Source organism: Lepidochelys olivacea (assembly GCF_965140295.1).
Source record: "Lepidochelys olivacea isolate rLepOli2 genome assembly, chromosome: 5".
Taxonomy (NCBI): domain Eukaryota; kingdom Metazoa; phylum Chordata; order Testudines; family Cheloniidae; genus Lepidochelys; species Lepidochelys olivacea.
The window spans coordinates 18980853-19005475 of NC_140415.1; the positions used below are offsets into that span (position 1 = coordinate 18980853).

Consider the following 24623-nt stretch of genomic DNA (forward strand, 5'->3'; position numbering starts at 1 on the left):
AGACTCACCAATAAAACTGAAAATGGTTCTAGCTAGACAGATGTCCATCAAAACACGCTGTATACTGTGGTTGTAAGTCCATTAGCATCTAGGTATTTCATTTTACTGTCGCCTGATCACCATGCAGACACCTTGCAAGTGAACAAGGCCTCAGTGCCTGATTTCTAAAACCTGAATCCAATTACTCGAACAGCTTAGCATCAATGAAATGTAGAAGGGCTGTAGCATTGTGAAATCAGAACAGTGAGTTCTGAATGCTGATAGCTGGAAGGGACTTGATGGGCTACCAGATCACAGCCAGCCAATAGTGACCTGAACAATCCAGAGAGAAAAGGTGACATACATACAATGGTCCTAAATCTCAAATTAGATCTGTCTTTGATTCCAGATGCTTAAAATTTATACCAGGAGAGTTCACTATCAAGGGAAATGTTCTTATCACAATGAGTGTAAGACAATGAGACTACTTCCTCGTTAGGATGAAACAGGGATAATGTTAACAGGTCTCATTACTCAAAAAGAAAAGGAGGAAGTGATGAAGAGAGCTGTAGCTCACGAAAGCTTATGCTCAAATAAATTTGTTAGTCTCTAAGGTGCCACAAGTCCTCCTTTTCTTTTTGCGGATACAAACTAACACGGCTGTCACTATGCAAGGTCTCATTACCGATTTTCAGAGGCTGCCCATTGTTTGAGCTATACTGACCTCTAGAGGCTCTCTCCTCTCTTTAATCATTTTATTTTTCTATACAATCTCCTCTACAGTAAAGTTTCCATCGTCAAAAAGGGGGAATTAGATGAGGAAGGGAAAGTTGAAATCAGTGTGAAAATCTATGATGAGGAAATCTGAGCCAAATATGCCATGCTATTTTTCATTAGCTGTGGCTGTGCAAGATAATCCTGCTCCAAAGTAAGTGAGAAACTTGGGAACATATTATGAATCTTAAAAAAATCTCAGGTTCCTGCTTTTAGCCACTGGACTACTTCTGTATATCCCAGCAGAGCTGCCGAATGGACCAGGAACGTCCTGACATTCTGTAGGAGCCAATGGAATGTTCATGGCTGGTGGAGATACAAGCAGGAGCAATAGAGAATGAGGACTGGGAAAGTCATTCATAGTGATCCTTGTACCTAGACAACAGCCTGTTTTCAGGTTAAAGCCAGGGGGTGGAGAGAGATATTTTTATCCCTTTCATCATATACCCATCTGCAGGGACTCCCAGGGAAGAAATATCCACAAGGAGCCTCTCACAGAGCTTTCCCCCCCATTCTTTTATCAGGGTGAGGTGCTGTGGCCCATCCTTGCAGAAGCCCTGTGCCTCCTCACAAGTTCTGACCCTGACATCCTATTCCTTGGCACCCTGGCAACATGACTCCATTGGACCCAGGCTTCCGTGTCAGGGATTTCCTCTGGCCATGATGGCTTCTAGAACTCTAGAAGGAACTCTGCAGAAAAGAGAGCACAGAGCCCTGATTTACTAGCCTTTGCTGCTTAAGCTGCATGGGGCTGGAAGTAGTGAACCAATGTACACCCTTCCCACCACTGCCCATCCACATCTCCCTCTGGTTCACCAGTCCTTGTCCCACAGGGACACTGGACATACAGAGTGCCTTCTGAGAGCAATGGTGCTGTGGGGAAGATGTGAGACCAATACTTTGGAAACTGTTTGTTTCCCACCCTCTTCCTCTTGTGAATGATGAGATCCACACAGAGATATTCTCTCCACGTGCAGGTCTAGGGAGAATAACATGGGCCAAAATTTTTCAGGTGGCTGGATACCACCTTACCTGGGCTGTTTACTGATAACCAGCTAGAAGACCAGTAGCAATGCTGGCAATCAGCCAGCTGGCAGATAAAGGCCTTCCCCAACACTGAATATCCAATGCCACAACCCTCATTAGCTGTTGCCAGAACCTTATGTTGAATGTAATGATTGGGCCAAATTCACCACTGGCATAAATGGATGCAACTCCATTGATTTCAGGAATTACATGTCAATGGAGCTGTCAGTGGTGAATTTGGTCCATTATTATATAAAAGTTTGCCTAGAGTCTGAATGCAGCAACACAAAACAACAACAAAAAAAGCATTAAAGATGCAACCAATGTCAGCTCATTGAAGTTAGAAATTTCTTTTTAAACTTCTCGGAGAAGTTATCAACTTTTACGTAGAACATGGGGAAAAAATTCTAGGAATACAAATGAAAGATGAAATACTGGCCTCACCAAGGTCAATGGCAAAAACCCACATTGACAACAACAGAGCTAGGATTTCACCCTAACCGTTTTAGTCCAGAAAAAAGACTCGTCTGCATTATTTCACCCTATTTTTCAACCTGAGTTTTACAAAGAAATAGATGGTGCAAAAACAGTGCTTATTCATCTGCCAAAACATGAGCATCTCTCTTTAAATTGCAGCTCTGATGTCTTTATATGGAAAAAATAAAACTACAGTTAGAACATGAGTGGTAAAATAAAATACAGTTTGTAGGGTTCTCAGTTACTCCACACACATTCAAGGTAAAAGATGATTTCTAGTGACACTGCGGCACTGCCGATTGAAAATGCTAGAATGAAGAAAACAAATGGCAGTAGGTCCCACTCACAAGTCAAATGAACCATAGCATAAATTTTAATGCATACTATTATTAGCATTTGGGAACAGTCCTGACTGCATCCTACACTCCTTTCCCTGTCAGTTTAAGTAACATTACAGTATCTGTCATAAGTTGGAGAACAAAATACCCCACCTCCCAGTTTTAAGTAAAAAGGTCTGAAATGCAAGGCATCAGCCACCTGAAGCATTCAATACGTGTTAACAGTAGCATAAACAAGCCATAAACCACTAGTTAAACAATTACTATTAAGATTTAACAATTACTATTATGATTTAACTGGGAATTGGTCCTGCTTTGAGCAGGGGGTTGGACTAGATGACCTTCTGGGGTCCCTTCCAACCCTGATATTCTATGATTCTATGATTCTAAGAACAACCTTCCTTCTGAATGAGCTGCATCTGCATTTAGGTCTTACATTAAACACATTTAGTTGGGATAGTTTCCTTAAAGTCATCCCTGTGCTGGTTTTATTTCATTTACTTTCACTATTCACATGAGTACACATCATGACTTTGTATTTTGGTCTCTATAATGAGAATGCATTGCACAGCAGCACAGAACTAAGCCTGGATTGGATTTCTGTAGGATTTTTATGAGCTTCTTGCTCAATAAAAGTTATCTAGAAACCAGAAAAACTGCATTAGAAATGGTGGAATTTAAGATCAACTCCTAAAACTAGCAGAGTTTAATACACATTCTAAAGCCCCTAGAAATTTTATTCACCATCAAGTCTTATATTTTACATAAAAAGTTACTGTGTAGAACAGCATATTTTCACCTCTTGCAAAGAAATCTTAGTAATCAGATTTAACAGCTCTCAGACTGATGAGGTTCTGATCTCACAGGAGTATAGTTTAGAAGTAAGCCCCAAATCTCCTCTCACTATCATCCTTCTCAAAAAGAAAAGGAGTACTTGTGGCACCTTAGAGACTAACAAATTTATTTGAGCATAAGCTTTCATGAGCTACAGCTCACTTCATCGGATACATTCTATCCTTCTGAACAAATAGGACAGTTTGGGTGGGAGGAAAGAGATTAAAGGAAGCTGCTGTATCTATGACACTTTTCTACATGTCTTTTGACCCCAGGAGGTTCCTTCTAAAGTTGAACAGGGAAAAAGCTCTGCAAGGCAGGAGGAAACAAAGCCAGGAACGGGGCCACTGAGCACTGGTCTCCACTATGCCCCCAGAAACTCAGGGGGATTGCTCATGTAAGACATTACTGACCCCATGTGCATTATCTTAAGTGTAAAGAGACACTAAGTAAAATAAAAAGAAAAGGAGGACTTGTGGTACCTTAGAGACTAACAAATTTATTTGAGCATAAGCTTTCGTGAGCTACAGCTCACTTCATCGGATTCATGTAAAATAACTCTCCCAGCTTGAATAACAGGTGTGTGGCAGTTGCCAGCAGACAGCTATAAGGAAGCCAGGGAAGCGAGGAGGCAGTTGACCTTCAAACAGCTCTGGCTTTCTTCAGGCAGCTTAGTCAAGAGGGAAGGAGGGGCGGGGAGGAACCCATTCCCTTGAATTGATTCATCAGAACCAAGACAAAGTTCCCCAAGTTAATCCACTTAAGTAAGGAACGCTGTTACATCTATCATTAGAAGTCCTTGCAATTTGTCTACTTAGATTGTAAATACTGTAGGTCAGGCACTGTGACACCTAGTGTATTTTGTATTGCATTGAGGATGTTGTTACTGCTCACCCTTTGCCATTACAGTTTATATTTAACCTCTGTCCTTTCAAAGCAAGACCTCCTGAAGCCATGTTGCCTACTTATTTTTTCTATTCTTTCTCAGAAGAAATTTATATTTATGTTGTACTTTAGCTGTATTTTCTTTCAGGTGAAAATCCAGCAGCTGCTGTTAAGTTCAGACAAATTTCCCCCAGGCCCTGCTTTGGGCAACAAAAGCATATATGGACATATATGCCTTTCCCCAGCCTACCAATCTCAGCTGAGAGAACAAGGAGGCAATAGACACTGGAACTGGGTGCAGGGACACAAATTCGTTGCTTGCTCTACCCCATAACAGAACAATTTTCAGTCGCTCTGAATATAATCATTTATTTATCTTTACAGTGATGATGGAAGAATGTACAGGTGTTTTCACTCAACAGCAGTATAAAAATCTGTTTATATACATTGAGTCACAATAATCTTTAATTCTCCTGATCCATCCTTGTTCTCCTGATCCATCATTATTATAAACCACAGGAAAAACAAATATTAAGTACAGGCAATATAATTCCAGTAGGTTTGCAACCTAGCGTCAAAAGCTCAGCTTTAGTTTAAGGGTACAGTTTGATATTTTAAAAAAGACTATTTTAAGTCGTAAGACACAAAATAAAGTTTGCTTTTCAAATAAGATATATACATCAAAAATAGGAGTCTAAAAAGGCATTGGTTTTAATGCTATTAGAAAGCTATATAAATGTGCATGGGTCCATTTCTTCTTACAATGAAAGACCGAAGGAGAAAGTGCCTCTGTTTTTTTTAGGAAATTCCTCCTGGGACAAGTCAGTGAAAGTACCTGTAAGTTAGAGAGAGGGGTAAACAAATCAAAAGTAGAAGTATTTCTTTGGAGAAATGATAGGTTGATCACAATATAAATAAGAATAACTTTGTTGAAACATATAGCTGTGTTTCAGTCACATTTCACATTAAGGGCCCACTTAGAAATAGTTGACAATAGTTGACAAGGCTAATAAATAGTTGATGTTTTAATAAATGGTTAATCAACAGTTAGAGTCCAACAGGTCAGTAAGTTACTTGTAACCATCTATAAACACTTTAAACTGATGCGCTTATAACCATCTAACTTTACTCACATATATATTTATAACATCTAACCCTTTACAAACTATTTACAAATATACCCTTAAATGTGACCCGCATTTCTATGGCATTTAGTTACATTGCTCCTTAACCTAATTTTTCATTTTTTTGATAAATAGCTTCCATTTTATATATATTACATAATATATAAAAGTTCATCTCAATAACACATTTTCTTCCAGTTTAAAGTTTTTAACCCACCAACTATATACACAAACTGATCACTTATTCAAAAATCCTACTTAAGCGTGCAGTTAAAATGGCTGTTAGAAAAAAACAGAATAGAAAGATAGTATGCCGACTATGTATATGTAACAAATCCATTTTTCATGGAACTACAAAAAGGTCTATTATTAAGTTTAAATAAGTCAAATTTCTGCAGAATTATCCAATAAAATTAAGGATAATCATTATAAAACACAATAGGTCTATATTATAACCTCATTAATATCCATTTCAAAATAATTATTTGTTAGACAAAAATTTCATACTTCTGACTTATGTTTCTTGACTCCATAACTTTGACGTTTCGCAAATAAAAGAATGCTAAAAGTTAGAGAAGTATCTGAGTGCTTACAAAAATATTTATAAAATTTGTTAGAAGAGATGATTTGAGTAGAACCAAGCAAAGGATGAAAAGTATGATCATAGTAATTCATTTAAATTGAACAAAAATAATTTCACACCTAGCCCATCTATTTCTCTCCCCCCCCCAATAAAAATCAAAAGTGTAGCTTTATATATTTTAGAAAAGTCAGTAATCTCACTCAGTACAAAGGACTAAATTCACTCTTGTGCAGTAGTAAGTGGTTCACTGGGCTTAGAATAGCACTTTCTGCACTAGCATGATTTTTACTTAAGTATTTTATTATATTGCATGTTTCTACTATTTCAGGACTTTTTTAAAAAAAAATCTAAAGTCTGAGAACCTTTAATATGTACCCAACTCCAATTGGCTTCAGTGGAAGTTGTGAATGTTCAGGAGAGCAATGTGGTTGCCCTCAAAGAGTTAAATGTTAGCTAAATCAAAAATGCACAAATACAAAATGGGGAATAACTGGCTAGGCAGTAGTACTGCAGAAAAGAATCTCAGGGTTATAACTGATCACAAATTGAACGTGAGCCAACAGTGTGATGCAGTCACCAACAAGGCTAATATCTCTCTGGGATGTATGTAAGACTCGGGAAGTAAGAGTTCCGTTCTGCTTGGCACTGGTGAGTCCTCAGTGAGGTATCCAGTTGTGGATGCCACGCTTGAAGAAAGATGTGGACAAACTGGAGAAAGTCCTGAGGAGAGCAACATAAGTGATAAAAGGTCTAGAAAATCTGACCTATGAGTAGGGCCCTACCAAATTCATGGTCCATTTTGGTCAATTTCACAGTCATAGGATTTAAAAAATCATAAATTTAATGATTTCAGCTATTTAAAGCTGAAATTTCACGTTGTCGTAATTGTAGGGCTCCAGATTCAAAAAGGAGTTGTGGGGGGAGTCACAAGTTTATTGTAGGGGAGGTTGCGGTACTGCTAACCTTACTTCTGCACTGCTGATGGCAGCAGCACTGCATTCAGAGCAGGGCAGCTGAAGAGCGGCGACTGCTGGCCGGGAGCCCAGCTCTGAAGGCAGAGCCGCCACCAGCAGCAGCACAGAAGTAAGGATGGCCTGGTGTGGTACTGCCACCCTTCCTTCTGCACTACTGCCTGCAGAGCTGGGCCCTCAGTCAGCAGCTGCCACTCTCCAGCTGCCCAGCTCAGAAGACAGCAGAGCAGAAGTAAGGGTGGCATGGTGTGGTATTGCCACCCTTCCTTCTGCACGGCTGTTGGCACGGCGCAGCCTTCAAAGCTGGGATCCCAGCCAACGGCTGCCGCTCTCTGGCAGCCCAGCTCTGAAGGCAGCGCAGAAGGACGGGTGGCAATACCACGAACTCCCTAAAATAACCTTGCGACCACCTTCTGCAACTCCCTTTTGGGTCAGAACCCCCAGTTTGAGAAATGCTTGTCTTCCCCATGAAATCTGTATAGTATAGGGTAAAAGCACCCAAAAGACCTGATTTCACAGTGGGAGACCAGATTTCAAGGACTGTGACGCGTTTTTCATGGCTGTGAATTTGGTAGGGCCCTACCTATGAGGAATGGCTAAAAAAAACTGGGCACATTTAGTCTTGAGAAAAGTTCACTGAGGGGGGACCTGATTTCTTCTTCTTCCCTTTATCCCATCATGTGGGGTTAGGTCCTCATACAAGCATCCGCCATCTTCACTTGTCCGAGACAGCACTAAGGTCTACCTGCTTACCATCATCTTTGATGCAATCCCTCCAATGCTTCCTTGGCTTTCCTCAGGGTCTCTTTCCTACTACCCTCTCCTACCACTTACCAGATCCTCTTCTTTCATCCTCTGTATGTGTCTGAACAACAAAGTTGTGCTTGCTGAGTTTTGTCAGCCATATCACAGACTTTGACTTCCCTCCTAATGCTTTCATTTTGAAATCTTTCTCTTTGTGTAGCTCTTTTTATAGCATAGAGACATCTCATCTCAAAATACCTGCAGGCGTTGAACCTGCCATCTCTTTACTGCCATGGTTCTGCATCACACAGCACTGTGGGGCACATCATTGTTCTATACTGTTAGGCTTCCAGTTTCAGTGGCATATGCTTGTCATAAATAACACCTGAGATGTTATTCCACTCTTCCAGCACTGCCCAGTCTGGACTGTATCTCAACGTTCAAGCTTGCTGTCTTCCATAAACCAGCCACCATGGCACTTTAACTGGTCAGTCTGGTTTAATTGTTCTCTGTTAATATTTACATCCACTTTCCCTGTACCGTCTCTATTAACCCACACAATATCAGTCTTAATTGTGTTCAATTTCATAACTATGCCTGCTTAGCTGGTCACATCTCTGGTTTACTATTTCCTGTAGGTCTTGTTTCCTCTAGGGCAGGGGTGGGCAAACTACGGCCCATGGACTGGATCCGGCCCCTCAGGGCTTTGGATCCGACCTGCAGGATTGTTACCTCTGTGGCACTGCGGGCCCCACACCACTCTCAGAAATGGCCGGTTGGCCCCTGGTGGGGGTGCAGAGGGCTCCGTGTGTTGCCCTCACCTCCAAGCACCACCCCCCACAGTTCCCATTGGCTGGGAATGGGGAATTGCGTCCAATGGGAGCTTCGGGGGAGGTACCTGGAAGCGTGGCAAGGGCAGCATGCGGAGCCCTGTGCCCCCTCTCCACCAGAGGCCACAGGGATGTGGTGCTGCCGTTTCCGGGAGCGGCATGGCGCGGGGCCAGGGCAGGCAGGCAGGGAGCCTGCCCTGGCCCCAGTGTGCGCCGCTGCCATCCCGGAGCCACTCTAGGTAAGCGGCACCAGGCCGGAGCCCGAACCCCTCCTGCACCCCAACTCCCTGTCCTGAGCCCTCTGCCTGCACCCCACACCCCTCCTGCACCCCACACCCCTCCTGCACCTCCTGCTGCACCCCACACCCCTCCTGCACCCCAACTCCCTGCTGCACCTCGCACCCCTCCTGCACCCAACCCCCTTCATACATCCCGCACCCCTCCTCTGCCCCAACCCCTTGCCCTGAGCCCCTTCCTGCACACTGTACCTCCTCCCACACCCCACAGTCCCTCCCGCACCCCAAACCCCTGCCCCAGCCCTGCATGCAATTTCACCACCCAGATGTGACCCTCGGACCAATAAGTTTGCCCACCCCTGCTCTAGGGGGACCTGATAACAGTCTTCAAACATGTATAAGCTGTTATAAAACAGACAGTGATCAATTATTCTCCATGTCTACTGAATGTTGGACTAGAAGAAATTGGCTTAATCTGCAGCAAGGGAGATTTAGAAAATTTTCCCTAATATCTAACCTAACTATGAGGATATTTAAGATCTGGAATAGGTTACCAGGAGAGGTTATGGAATCCCTGTCATCTGAGATTTTTAAGAACAGGTTAAACAAACACCTGTCAGGGAGGGTTTCGATATACTTGGTCCTGCCTCAGCACAGTGGGATGGACTAGATGACCTCACCAAGTCCCTTCTAGACCTACATTTCTGTGATTCTATACATTATATACCATCACTGAGTGAAAGAATTAGAACCCTTTTGTCCTGTGGCATGGGAAGTTATTTTAGAAAAATCACCAAATACATTTTTATAAAAGAAAAAAAAAATAGAACTGGATGAAATGTAAGCACTTTGTAGTTCTGCAAATTCAGTACATCAGATAATGGTTAGGGACAAATGAAATCTAAGGAGGAGGAAATTATGAACTCAAGCAATTTTCACAAAAAAAAATGGAGAAATCATTAATTTTTGTAGAATGTTCAAAAATAAGTTTGAAGCCTTCTTAGATGTTAATGTTGCAGAATTTGACCACTGTTTTCCATCAATACCCACTTTCTAGTCAAACAGACTAGTCGCTTGAGTAAGGGTTTTCAGGACCGGGCCAAAGAGTCATAGAATCATAGAATCATAGAATATCAGGGTTGGAAGGGACCCCAGAAGGTCATCTAGTCCAACCCCCTGCTCAAAGCAGGACCAATTCCCAGTTAAATCATCCCAGCCAGGGCTTTGTCAAGCCTGACCTTAAAAACCTCTAAGGAAGGAGATTCTACCACCTCCCTAGGTAACGCATTCCAGTGTTTCACCACCCTCTTAGTGAAAAAGTTTCTCCTAATATCCAATCTAAACCTCCCCCACTGCAACTTGAGACCATTACTCCTCGTTCTGTCATCTGCTACCATTGAGAACAGTCTAGAGCCATCCTCTTTGGAACCCCCTTTCAGGTAGATGAAAGCAGCTATCAAATCCCCCCTCATTCTTCTCTTCTGCAGGCTAAACAATCCCAGCTCCCTCAGCCTCTCCTCATAACTCATGTGTTCCAGTCCCCTAATCATTTTTGTTGCCCTTCGCTGGACTCTCTCCAATTTATCCACATCCTTCTTGAAGTGTGGGGCCCAAAACTGGACACAGTACTCCAGATGAGGCCTCACCAATGTCGAATAGAGGGGAACGATCACGTCCCTCGATCTGCTCGCTATGCCCCTACTTATACATCCCAAAATGCCATTGGCCTTCTTGGCAACAAGGGCACACTGCTGACTCATATCCAGCTTCTCGTCCACTGTCACCCCTAGCTCCTTTTCCGCAGAACTGCTGCCTAGCCATTCGGTCCCTAGTCTGTAACTGTGCATTGGGTTCTTCCGTCCTAAGTGCAGGACCCTGCACTTATCCTTATTGAACCTTGAGTCATGTTTGAGTCATGTTTGAGTCATGTTTTCTTCTTCTGTTGCAGTGGTATCCTGGTATTTTTCTGATATTCTGTGTTTTAGCATGCATGCAGAGACAGCAATTTAGTATTTTGTCAGCCACAATGTATGTTCCTTGATACTTGTATGGGACAAAACAGGGCTCAACTTTTGAGTGAGATGTAAGTGCCCATTGGGTGACTCAGTAACAGTGTTAAGATGAACAGCTGTTAAGATCAACACTGCTAATAACCACAAAGTTTTCCTATCTCACAGAAAAACCACCTGGAGTTCTGGCTTTACCTGATCCTTTTCTTATGCATCATCTCCATTGTCCATTTCCACATCCGTATCTTTTGTTGTATCAGCAGCCCGCGACAAAATGTCTGCCATAAGTGCCTCCTCCAGTTTTTTACGCACCTGTTGCACCCGCTCTTCCTGTTTTCTGTTTCAAAACCAGAGCGACAAACATTTGAAACAATAGCAATCCGGTGTGTATATTAACATAGGACTATAACATTTGCCTAACCTTCACTCATAAGAAAGGGTTTGCAAGACTTGGTTTTTAGTCTAAACAGAAACATTTTAAAGCTGAAGTCATGAATCCTACTATAAAACTGACTTTTCACAGCATCAGGTAAAAGGATTTTTTGGATTTTTTTTGTGTACTGTAAATATTCAGCCACCAATTTAGCTCTCACAGAGCCATCACTCAAAAACATAATTGCATAAGTTCTCAGGGCTCATCGGTTGTCACACACTAATACACAACCTCCTGTATCACAATATGGAACAGAGGAAAGAACTGTAAGTGCAATGCCAGACTACGTTTTTTTCCTGAGGTTTATCAGTATGTACAGCAAGTGTATAAGAACACCTTCCAAGTATTCGTTTCTAAAGTAGATGTTAAAAGCACTATAGAAATCATGTTTTCTGAGATGACAGTTCAAACTTTTAGTCCATAAATGTGAACTCTAATTTAGAGAGTTATAGTTTGATGGAAAAATTCCTCTAGGTTCTAAATGTCACTCCACACCTGAGAACATTTTTAAATAGCCACTAGTTTACCAAACCCCATAAAATATATTGGTCTTGTTTAATTATTCAACCTAAGTATAATGTAACAAAACAGTACAGTGACTTTTAAAAATTTTATATTATCAGAACTGAATAAATTGAAGTGCTAGTACAATAGGCAAGATTTTAAAAGTACAGTTTTTATCTGGACATTGTCTCTAATTGAAACTATTCCAAGTTCTATTCTGACTTCAGAGAAAAATGTTAGTTCGAAAAGCGGTTTGATGCTACGGAAGAAGCTGCTAAACAGACAACTGTGTTAATTTCAGTTTCTTTTAAGAAAAAGAAAACAAGCCACCAAATACACAGACAACTTACATCTATTAAAAATAAGTATTTTAAAACAAACTGGATGAAATTCTGTCCTGTGCCTTGTAGAGTTTTTCAAATTTTAAGAGAATGTTACAAAACCCAATTTAAACAGATCTCTTAGAGCCACAGCATAGAACTCTTAGCTCAGGGGGAGGCAGACACTAAAGTGTCTGCCCCCTTCTGATCCTGGGCTGCTCCTGGAGGCTGGAGGAGCCCCCAGCATAAATTATATAGTCTGGAGGTCTAAGTTACAGAAACCACTCTATATTGCCCTACGGGCTTCAGTGCTGCGTCCCCACCCCTACCATACCCCTCCTGGACTCAGCCCCACCATTACTTTGTGAGGGGTTACTCAGAAGGCAGTCTTTTGTCTGTCTTCTGCAGTGCCTGAACCAGGGGATTCTTTCCCTGGATACATATGGGGCTTTTAAGACCCTTTATGCTGCTCTGACCCTGGCATGAAGATCTCACTCTGCATTAACCTAGGTACTTTATTAAGCCACAACCTGCATATGGATACAATGTTAGAAAAGTTTGAGATGCAATAAGCTTCATTTCATGTTTTATGTCAAGTTCACATTGTGGGTGAAAGAAGGTCTTGTCAAAACTTGATTAAATATCTTTCTGCTCAGCACATCACATTAGGTTGGACTTTAGCAGTGTTGGGTACAGTAACAATGCTAATTAATGTGATTTATTTTTAAGCAAGGTGCAGGCAATATGAACTAGATCTCCAAAGCATAGGTCAGGAAATTCAAGAGATATAGCCAGTTAGGCAATGGACCTAAAATTTTTCTCTTACATTAGTTTTACATTGGTGTAATTCCATTTCCTTCAGATTTTCACTGATATAAATTGGAGCAGAATCATTCAGAGTCCAGTGCATGTCCAGATCCTCTGATGATGGCACTCTATGCCTTATAACCACAGCCACACCTAGGAAGTGTTCTCACTTGAGTAGTTCTGATCACTGAAGACTGTATTTTTCTCTACTTTCTCCCCACATTTTCCAGTCAAAATTTCTTATGTGAAAAATTTTCATTTTCCCATGGGAACTTTTGAACAGATTCAAAACAAGAATTTTTAGTTTCAAACTGACACTAAAATCAAAATGTCATTTTGTTTTGATTTGTTTTTTCAAATTGAAAATGACAGTTTAAGTCAAAATGAAAGAAATTTCTCATTTACATTCCAAAGTGTTTGTCTGAAACAAAAAATTCTTTTTGAAGTTTCTCCACAAGAAAAAACTAATTTTGCATCAGAACTGACGTTTTTCTGGGAAACCTTTCAGTTTTGACGAGATCATATTTTTCAGCAGGAAAGCATTTGCACAAAAAATGTATACCTAAATCACTAGAGCTGGTCAAAGGTCGAAGCCAATCTGGACTGTAAGAAATGTGTGCTAGATGGATACACAGAGGATCCAGTGCCTTTGTTTCCATTTGCGGTGGCGGCAAAGATACTAAGAAATCTGCCTCAAGCAAAGATGGAAGCAGGAGACCTGTGAGGATATCACTGACACTGCTCAGCTGAACAGATGCAATCCCTAGCATTCCCCAAAGTATGTCCCTCTCTTCCACAGAGAGCAAGAGGAGAATAAAACAAAGCAGCAGAGGTCAGTAGAAAAGCTGATGTAAAAGCAGAGGCAAAACTGTCTTTTTACTCTAATTTTCTTACTTCTCTCTAGCACATTGACTCAGGCCTGGTCTACACATAAAAATTAGATCAGCACAGCTGTGGTGCCCAAGATTGTGAAAAATTCACATCCCTGAGTGCCGTAGCTATGCCTATGTATCCCCTGGTGTAGATACAGTTAGTCAACAGAAGAATCCCACTACTTGGAAAGGTGGGTTACCTACAGCGATGGAAAAATCCCTTCCACTGCTGTAGGCAGCGCCTACAGTAGGGTGCTACTCAGTGATGAGCTGCCAAAATCTTAACAACCAGTTTCCTATAAAAAATTCTTATTTAAGGGATGTGCCCCAGTATGTATTTTTTGTACCAACAGGGTTACCACACGTCCATATTTTCCCGGGAGGAATTTTTAAAATTTAAAAATTCCTCCCGGACGGCGATTTAAGAACCAAAAAGCCTGACCCGTCCGGGAAAATACAGCTGTATGTTAACCCTGCCTAAAGTTCTTTTTTAAAAAGATGGGCCTGAACTAGAAATGACCTCCGTTTCACATGTGTGGGTCCCCGCCACTCCCTGGGGGTGTGCTAGGGTGACCAGATGTCCCGATTTTATAGGGACAGTCCCGATTTTGGGGTCTTTTTCTTATATAGGGTCCTATTACCCCCGACCCCCTGTCCTGATTTTTCACACTTGCTGTCTGATCACCCTAGGGTGTGCACATGTGTGGGTCCCAGCTGCTCACTGCCCCTCTCATTGAAGCAGGTGTGCAGGGTTACTGCCCTGGGAACTGCACGGCACCAGTGGACGTGGGGCCAGCTGCAGACAGGGGCATGGGGCACGGCTAGCTGGAGGCAGGGGGTGCAGGGCTGGCTGCGGGCAGGTCAGGGGGTGCAGAGCTGGCTGGAGACAGGAGGGTGCGGGGTTGGCTGGAGGCAAGGGGGTGCGGGGCTGGCTGCGGGCAGGGCAGGGGGTACGGAGCTGGCTGGAGGCAAGGGGGTCTGCACAGATCATGTGAAGCAGTATCAACCAAGAGTTTTATACTCTGATGCAGGTCAGCTCTTCTGTACCTACTGTAGATGACAAACAGTGTCTTGTCAGGCATTTGCCAAAAGAGAAAGGCACAAACCCAAAGTGAAGCGAATGCTTTACTTGAGAAGGAAAAAAAAAATGGTGACTTTCTTGTTTCAAAATTCCACTGAAAACCCAGAAACATGTAACTTCCTACTTTGACTAACAGGGGTGTTTATTTGCACAAATATCGCTCTTAAAGAACTGGACAACCAAAACCTATGGGAATTTTTCAGACAGAATGTAGCAAATGATGGAAAAATTCCTTCATCAACTCAGCTGTGACCTAAAGTGTCACAAGCAGGAGATTATGGAATTGGTGAAGCAGTCTAGATGCTTGTCCTTGGCCACTGACCTATTAACTAGTACCCAAGATCAGTTGTGTTACATATTTTGTTTGTTTTGCAAGGCCTAAATGGTGAAGACACATCTGACTTGGAATTGAAAGCTGTCCTCACTGATCCAATTTACCTACAGTCTGTTAATTACAACATCACTGCATAAACTATTGCAAGTGCTTGAATACCTTTGGGGTGGATTTTGATGGTATCAGTGCATTTATCTCTGATAACGCATCCTATAATCAACTGCTTCAGAGATTAATGCCTAACTCAGTTCATCTTACCTGTAATGCTGGTGATATCTGGAGGCCCAATTTACTAGATTCATAGATTCATAGATATTTAGGTAAGAAGGGACCATTATGATCATCTAGTCTGACCTCCTGCACAATGCAGGCCACAGAATTTCACCCACCACTCCTGCGAAAAACCTCTCACCTATGTCTGAGCTATTGAAGTCCTCAAATTGTGGTTTAAAGACTTCAAGGAGCAGAGAATCCTCCAGCAAGTGACCCGTGCCCCATGCTACAGAGGAAGGCGAAAAACCTCCAGGGCCTCTTCCAATCTGCCCTGGAGGAAAATTCCTTCCCGACCCCAAATATGGTGATCAGCTAAACCCTGAGCATATGGGCAAGATTCACCAGCCAGATACTATGGAAAATTCTTTCCTGGGTAACTCAGATCCCACCCCATCTAATGTCCCATTACAGGCCATTGGGCCTATTTACCATGAATATTTAATTACCAAAACCATGTTATCCCATACTAGATATTGACAAGCTAATAGGCAATAGTCAAAAAGGTTTTAAACATTGTCTGAGCAGAAAATTGTGTTTTAAAGAGCAATGTGCAAATCACAGTCCAGGCTGTGGGTTCCAATCTTCCTATAAAATTGCCTCTTAGCCCAGGTGAGCAAAGATGGGGAAGCTGGTATGCTGCTACTGAACACCATGCACAGTACATGACTTTTTACTTCAGTTTTGTGGAGGAGCAAATGAAAAATATGCCAAACACAGAAGTGTTAACGGAGCTGAAACGTCTGTTGAACCATTCAGGAAAGTTACAGATTCAACTTGACTTAATCGCAAGGAATGGCAAAGAGCTTGTTAATTTAATCAAATAGTTTGAAAGCCATGAGATTTGTGTTCATCAGTTATACAATAAAGTTGCTGGCTTAACACTTATCGAGCACTTACAGGTGAGCAACGCAGCAGCAGTGCAGGGATTCAAAACCAATGTATTAAAACTTTTATGGAAATTACAGACTTAAACGACCAAAGTAAAATTCTTTAGCCTTTTTCTTAAAAATCAGTACTTTCTACTGATGGAAAAGCAGAACAGCAATGCAAAAGTGCCCTCTGCTGGTAGTTATACAAAATATTAATTACACATAAGCAGCTTGTAATTATTCATAATTAAACCTCTCTTCCACTAGGAAGAAAAAGTAAAAACCCTGACTCTAGGTTATTTGACATTCTTGCTGCAAGTTTCCTAGTGAAGCTGAAAAATGTTTAGTCCTGAATACTAAAGATGTTAGATAACTATTATGAAATGCTTTTGTAAGTAATACTTTATGTTTTTAATTTAAGGATTTTGGATTGAGTTTCGAATATGGCTGCATTTCTCTCTTTGGAGCAAATAAAATAGAAGGTTGCCTGTTTTTAAATAAATACCTTTCCCAGTTTCAATGAATTCATCTTTAAAAAAAATAAATAATAATAGAGTACATGTTGAAGGCAAAATACTAGCTCTACTGAAGTCAAAGGGAGTTTTGCCATTGACTTCAGTGGAGCCAGAATTTCACCCTAGGAGCTTTTGTGGATCAAGACAGGACACACAGGTCACTGAACATATGTTCTGGTGGCTATTTTTCTTAACTAGAACCACACAACACGGCTACTTGTATATGTATGTGGTGGGCAGAGGAGGTAGGGAAGTATTACACTGAAGAACATAAACTGTAAGAATGTGAATGGCTGGGGGAATATGAAGAAGCCAAACTCTCCAAAAATCAAATTACAATTAGGTTATACTAGTTTTAACTGTAGCAAAAATGCTACGGCAAGAAACCATGTCACGCCTAAATAACGGCAATTCAAGATCAACAGTTTCAAACTCTGAACATACTTTAAATAGATTGTTTTGTTTTCTTGTACAATCAACTATCTAGCTTTTTATACAATGGGCCTAGCATGATTTTTACATTTATACTCTTTGTTCCATAGATACAGAGGAGAACACAAAATAAAGTGTTCTTTTAGGCAAATGCTGGTTCAAATAACTGTACATAACCACACTACAGTGTTGTTTGAACTTCCACCTATGATTTCCCCCCTCACTTTTTCCATACTGTGAAGGCCAATACAGCTCCATTTGATTTACTTTCTTGTTTATGTACCAGCACTGCTGTATTTGTTCTGTCAGCAAAAATGTACACAGCTCTAGAAATAGCAGTTAGCTGCTGTTATAGCAGAAGCACAAAATATGTCCCACAAAATTAGTGCCTTTTCATCTGAGACCAGTTTTTGATTTACAACCCTCACCCCATCCCAAACACACAAAGCAGTATATTCTTCATCCTAACATACAATAGGGATGGATATTCCACTTCTAGGCAAGTGTTTACAATTTCTGTAGGCTCTAATACCTGGTAAGTAGCTTCTAATAAATTTGTAATGGTGGTAATTATCCTAATAAAGAGTTACCCAAGGCTCAAACTGGCAATAATTTTACTCTGTGGAGGTAGCTGTTATGCTTGGTCTTCAAAATTCATAGCCATTACTTGCCTCTGACCAGGTGTGACCAAAGCTTTTTCTCTTTATCCCTTAATTATTCAATGCAATTAGTGTTTTTTAGAATTACCACCTTTTTTTGCAATGTTATAACAGATAGGCTATATTAGGATGCTACCTTTTACACTGTTTTAGTTTCATAAATGGTCTTTGTGTGAAGTTTGCTTTTCATTTCTGGCAGTAATAAAGGTTAGTTAAAATAATCATACACAAATGGGCAGGAAAGCATTCTGTGCTTGCTAGTGAACAGTCAAAAGGGCCACCGTTGAGTTACAAGTAATTTCAATTACTACACTTGCTGCTGCCCTCAGTCCTCATGGCCAACTGTTGTGATTTATAATTTTCTAAGTAGTGTATCTTCTCCTTTGTTAAGCTGAAAAAACCACACCTCACACACTGTCAATACAGGAAAAGCTGCCCTACTATGAATAAAATGCTGTAATTGTAACAATAACAGGTAAAATATTTTCAGACAGAAGTCTTATTTTTTAAGTTGATGTTCCTTTAAGGGGAAAAAAAAATAAATCAAACAACATGGTCTAGAGCTCTGGACCATGGACTGAAAGTCAGGAACTCCAGTGCCCCATGCTGGCTTTGAATCCAGCTCCCTGGGAGGACTTCAGCATGTCATTTAGTCTCTCTAACTCAGTTTTCTGATCTATAGAACAAAGGCAATAACATCACATTCAGATTATATGAATGTAATATTTGTTCACTGTTTTGGAAATTAAAAGCATGACAGTGAATAGAATAATTAATCATTAATGAATCACTCCTAAAAAAGAAATCCGTTTTATACTACCCTATTCAACAGTATTCAGGAGACATCTTAACTGCTGGAAGAAATGTTCAGAATTCCAGGAGTTGAAATGCTTAAAGTGGTTAGAGCACAAAACTGGGAGCCAAAACTCTTGGATTCGATTCCCAGCTCTGTCAATTAGAAAAATTGGAGTGCAAGGCTACAAGGTGAAGAGCTTGTCAGCAAAAGGACCCCGACTCCAGCTTTTCTAGCCCTGCCTAGTTTATATATTGCAAAAAGCTAAATGGTGGCTAAAATAGAGCTCAGATTCTTTGTGGCTCAAAAACCATATAGAAAAATGGGTATTCATGTTTTACAAACAAATTTATCAACAAAAATCTATCCAAGGTACTTATTTGGAGCCCCCATTTCCATTGTATCTGAATGCCTCATAGTTTTCTGGTAGGGAAGTGCTATTATCCCTACTTAACAGACTGGTGACTGAGGCACTGCGTGACAAAATGACTTGTCCAACGTCACAGAGGAAGTCTGTGGCAGAGTAGGGATTTGAACCCACGTCTGCCAAGGCTCAGGCTAGCACTCTAGCCATAAGAGTATTTTTTTTTTATTCTGTTAAATGCAAATATATTTAGGAAGCAACCATTTTATTCTGCAGTTTAACAGATACACTTAACAAGTTCCAGTGGGAAGGTACATGATTCTGTTTAACGTTTTGGAATATGCTCTGGTTTTTCATTAGAGATGAAGAGCAAGCTCAGGATATGAAAATGCACATTTTACTGAAAATTTCATGTCTCAACTCCCTTACCTAATGTCCTCATCCGTAACAATGAATGCTTTGCAAAGGGGCTGAGATGTATTGAGCCACACTGCTGGGTTCTTTTCCACTGCAGCAGAAAGTTGCCCTGTGATAGGTGCAGAACTGGTGTGCAAAGCACTGGCGACAGCAGATAGGAGGGTCTCATCATTGTTGCCTGGTCCAACTCCTAAAATGTAAATTACAACACAATTAATTTATTTATGTCTTACTGTACACATGGTATGTATGACCTTAAATGGCAGACTTTCTCCTGTTTGCAAGACAACTATGTATAAGATGTCATCCAGATGTATGAGCATACACTTTAAGACAACATATCTAATGGCAATGATGACTATGAAATACAAATGACTTTGAAACCCTGTTAATGCAATTTTAACATATAGTAAAAACCACCAAATGTCTTCTATATTTGCTATTTGTAAAGTGCTAACTTACAAATTGGCTACAGTTTCCTCAAAGGTCAACCAATTTAATGATCTGGGTTCCTTCTCCAGCAATTATCTTGTCTTCAAGTACATTTATTAATGTAACATTTGATCTTGAAATACAATTTCTCTTTGTAGCTTTTAACGTTAATCTATACCAGTATCTCAATTCTCTTTACTTCAGTGCCACAAGGAATGAAGCCAATGCTGGCAAGTAGTAGTGAAGTCTTTCACAATTCTTTCAAATTTCTATAGAGGTCTCCAATGTGGTAGAATAAACAGTTACTAACTGTGACCTACATCTTACTGAATTTCATATCAATTGCACTTCTGCCAAGAAAAGAGTACAACTCTTAAATGTTCTTTATATTAGTTAAGTAAGTAACTCAGTAAAAGAGAAAACCCTTTTGAGGAGACAGATGTTTCTGCCAGCAAGTGCATGTCAAGATCTGAGGGTTACTAAAGTAAATTAAAGTCAGAGATACATACTGTAACAGCTTAAGAATATTTGAAAAGCTAACTATCTTTTTTTATACATTCTGCTTACTAAGCATAGCATAGTTACTAAAGGCATACAGTACCTTGAAGTCCTTTAGGTAGCTCCATGGATTTTATAATTTGTTCACTTACATCAGATGCACTTAGGCCTTGTAGCCTCTTCTCCCAGAAAAGCTGAAAGATGGAAAGTGAGATTGCTTGTTAGCAAAGAAAAATATATGTGGAAGCATAGCACAAACAGAATCATGTTTATATTAACATAGAGTTTATTCACAACTAAAACATGTAGGACACTTAAACAAGGAAAGTGATAACTGGTGACGTACAACTGCACCCTATTAAATAAAAAGGAATAATATCACTTTTTAATATCCACACCACTTACTACATAAAGACTGGGGCATGTTTATTCTTCCACTGATTATTCCATCCACTGATAGGAGCTTTGTCACTGACTTCCATGGGAGTGGGATCAAACCCTTAGTATTTTCTAATGAAAAAAGTTATCTGAAATACAACTCAAATTAAGTCCACTTTCTCTACCTCTGCCACCTGTTTGCCAGGCACAAAAATGGATTAGTAGCCTGAGATACTCCCACAGAAGGGTACAGATTCCTTCTTTCCACTTCTATCTACCAGTGTTATGACTTTTAGGAAATGTCTACATTATGTTTTAAAATCTGCGGTAGAGTCTCAGAGCCCAGGTCTATGGACTCAGGCTCACAGAGCTCACACTAAAAACAGCTGTATGGATGTTGAGGCTTAGGCTGGAGCTTGGGTTCTGAAACCCACCCCCTCCTTAAGCTTCAGGGCCCACATTCCAGTAAAGTCTACATTGCATAGCACAAGCCCAAGACTGTAGACCCAGGCTTTGAGTCTCGCTGCTGAGAGTTTTAAAAACACAGCATACACATACTCTTAGGCTCCTCCTGCCAGTACTACTGAGTTCTTAATACAATACTAAACCAGTCATATTAGTGAAGTTCACTCAAAAAATGAAAAATTCTCAAAAAATTGGCTAGAGGCAACCTGTGTCCACTCACTGTGGTCTTCTTGTACATGTATGAGTAGCCTACACTCTGGTTACGATAGAACACTGCACAATTGGACATATAGTCTCCACAGCTATCACCTCTGAACACTGAAAGCAAGTAGGAATAAGTTCCATTTTAAATAAAATTAGGCATTGACTTCATTCTTGGCAAGTTAGTAATGTACCACTTAGTTGGGATCTCCGATATAGAGCACAAACAGTAAGGGATTAGTGGCTATAACATTTGGTTTTCCCCCTCCTTCACCCACCACCTATCTTTGGAATTAATGAGTGTACTCAATGTATTCAGGCTTCCTTCATTAAAAAAAACAATCAAGTTCATATTGAAATGCAATAAACTTCTGAACAAGAATCATTAAAGAGAAATCATTTTCTCAGGAATGGAGGGCACTATCCATGGGGAGGAAAAGGTTAACGAGAAAGTCAACTGTTTTTAAGCACTGACAGGAAAATGTGACAAGTAATTGCTCTGGGAATTCTTGTGCTTGTTCCATCATGACATCTGGACCAGTGGGTGAATGATAATTTACCTACTCTGAATGTTGCAAGTAAAAAGAGATTAACTTTCTACAGATAGTCATCCAACACCACTGCTCTCTCAACTGGACAACAAAATATTCATGACTGTTTTACAAATTGGATCTTAACTGAGTAAGACCTTTGGATCATCCAGTTTGACCCAACACTTGTGCTGATTGTAGGACTATTTGACTACAATAGTTCCACTGACAGATTATTCTAACCTGTTCTTGGACATCTCTGTGACTCAACAGTTTCCTTTGATATCCGTCACTCCTCATTTGCTCATACAACTACGAACACTTAATCTGAATCCTAAAATTCTTCCTGTGAACTCTCCCCCAATTTCTGAACTCTTATTTCTAGCTGAAGCTTTCTTTTCCTCATTTTCAGGCCAGGGGTTTCCTGTCTCACCCTTTTGTAAAAAAGATTCCCTCTTTAAGTTATAGCTCCCTCCCTTAAGTTATATTGTTACCTTGATGGTAGTTGAAGACAGATTATTTCCCTTGCATCTTATTTTTTTAATTGTATACATTTAGCATCCTGAGTCTTTTGTGTGTATTATTTGACACTCTCTGTATCATTAAAACATTGTATTCCAAAGAAGTGTAATAGATTTCCTCTAAGAACCAATACCACTCTTTGGATAAAGTGACAATGCCTTTAAAATTCTAGAACACTAAAGAAATCCATGTTATAGTTACTATGAAAGTGTAAGTAGCAACTCTATAACTAAGAGTACATTGAGATATGCATAAGCAGTGAAAAAGAATTAAAATCCTTCTCATTCAGTTTAATCATTGATTTTAGTCTCAGTTTGGCACAATAACTCTTCTGAGGACAAATGAGTTATTTTAGTAAAATAACTGCTAATTTCTGCAAAGGAAACTTTTTAAAATGCTTCCTTTCAAAAATTGTGCCCTGTTACTCCAGCTAAACACTCAAGGCCCAAGAACTTCCATCTCCACCCACAGAGATTATATCACAGGGTATGTCTATACTGCAAAGAAAAACCTCCAGCGCTGGGTCTCAGAGCTTGGGTCAACTTACGTGGGCTCCCAGGGCTCAGGCTGCAGGGCTCAAAATATCAGTGTAGACATTCAGGCTTGGGCTGGAGCCTTGGCTCTGAAACCTGATGAGGGTCAGAGTAGGAATATCTACACTGTTATTGTTAGTCCTGCAGCCCAAGCTGTGTAAGCCCAAGTCAATTGACCCGGGCTCTTGAGATTGGGGTGATAGACTTTCTTTGCAGGTAGATGTACCCTCAGATACTATTGTTCTCTGATGCCAACAGCTTGCTTCCCCAAATCACTCTCTCTACTCCTCACATAGACCATGAGGTGCCAGGGAGGAAGGTTAGATAATAGGGGATATACGGATGTGTGGAGGCACTGGGAGAAACATGGCTGCTCCAGGATGGATATCTGGAGAGCAGGGATATGCGAAGAACTTGGAGTAGGAGGCCCAGTGCCCAGGGAGATTAACCGTACTTCCCTACCTCACAGGAATGTTATGTGGATAAATACTTTAAGAACTGTGAAGTACTCAGATATTATGGTGATAGGGACTGTATAAATACCTAAAATAGATAAATCATTCTAGTCTGACCTCTTGCATATCACAGGCCATAGGACTTCCCTGAATTAATTTCTGCTTCAAGTCCAATAGCTGTGGATTGAACTAAAATCATGTCTTTTTGAAAAACATCCAGTGGGAAAGATTGCTAGTGATAGAGAATCCATCACAATCTTTAGTGAGTTGTTCCAATGGTTATAAACCGTCAACATTACAAATTTGCTCCTTATTTCTAGTCTGAATTTATCTAGCTTCAACTTTCAGTCATGGGATCTTGTTATATCTCTTTCTGCTAATTAAAAAGCCTTCTATTATCAAATTTGGGTTACCCATATAGGCAATTGTAGACTGACCAAGTCACCTCTTAACCTTCTACTTAATAAGCTATATAGATTGAGCTCCATGAAACTTTTGCTAAAAGGCATGTTTACCAAAACTTTAATCATTCTCGTGGCTCTTCTCTGAAGCGCCTCCAATTCATCAACAACTTTCTTGTACTGTGAACACTAACACTGGACACAAGATTCCAGTAGCTGTTGCACCAGTACCAAATACAAAGATAAAATAATCTCCCTACTCTGACTCAATATTCCCCTATTTCTACACTAGCCATGTTAGCCACAGCTTCACACTGGGAGCTCATGTTCAGCTAATTATCCACCATTATCCAAGTCTTTTTCAGAGTCACGGTTTCTCTAAATAGAGTCCCTCATCCTGTTAGTATTGGGTACATTCTTTGGCCATTCTCCCAGCACTCCAGTGAAATAAGGAAGTATTCTTTTACAGAGAGGGAATTGAAGGAAAGAGATTAAGTGACTTGCCCAAAGTGACTCAGGAATCTGTGGCAGAGCCAGAAATTCAGCCCATATCTCCTGACTCATCAGATATAACCTACCCTTCTTCTCTGGTGGGAGAAGTAATGAGGGAATGTGAAGCCACAGTTGCAAGGATGGGTAGAACTTTATTTCCTTGCTACGTTTCTGTTGGTGATCCTTTGCACGTCCTTTGCACTTGTACAATTAGTTTATTTGGATTTTTTTTA

General features: G+C 40.5%; 1 protein-coding gene across 1 annotated transcript in view; it reads right to left on the reverse strand.

Annotated features, from left to right (window-relative positions):
* Positions 1 to 4668: 4668 nt before the first annotated feature.
* The window catches only part of MBD2 (methyl-CpG binding domain protein 2), a 51294-nt gene continuing 31339 nt past the window's right edge, over positions 4669 to 24623 (reverse strand). Inside the window, exons 4-7 of the mRNA XM_084629646.1 lie at positions 20517 to 20607; positions 19496 to 19673; positions 11006 to 11147; positions 4669 to 5148 (exon numbers count right to left, since the gene is read on the reverse strand). Coding sequence (XP_084485772.1) covers positions 11018 to 11147; positions 19496 to 19673; positions 20517 to 20607 — 399 coding nt within the window. The 3' untranslated portion in view covers positions 4669 to 5148; positions 11006 to 11017. The remainder of the gene's footprint in view (positions 5149 to 11005; positions 11148 to 19495; positions 19674 to 20516; positions 20608 to 24623) is intronic.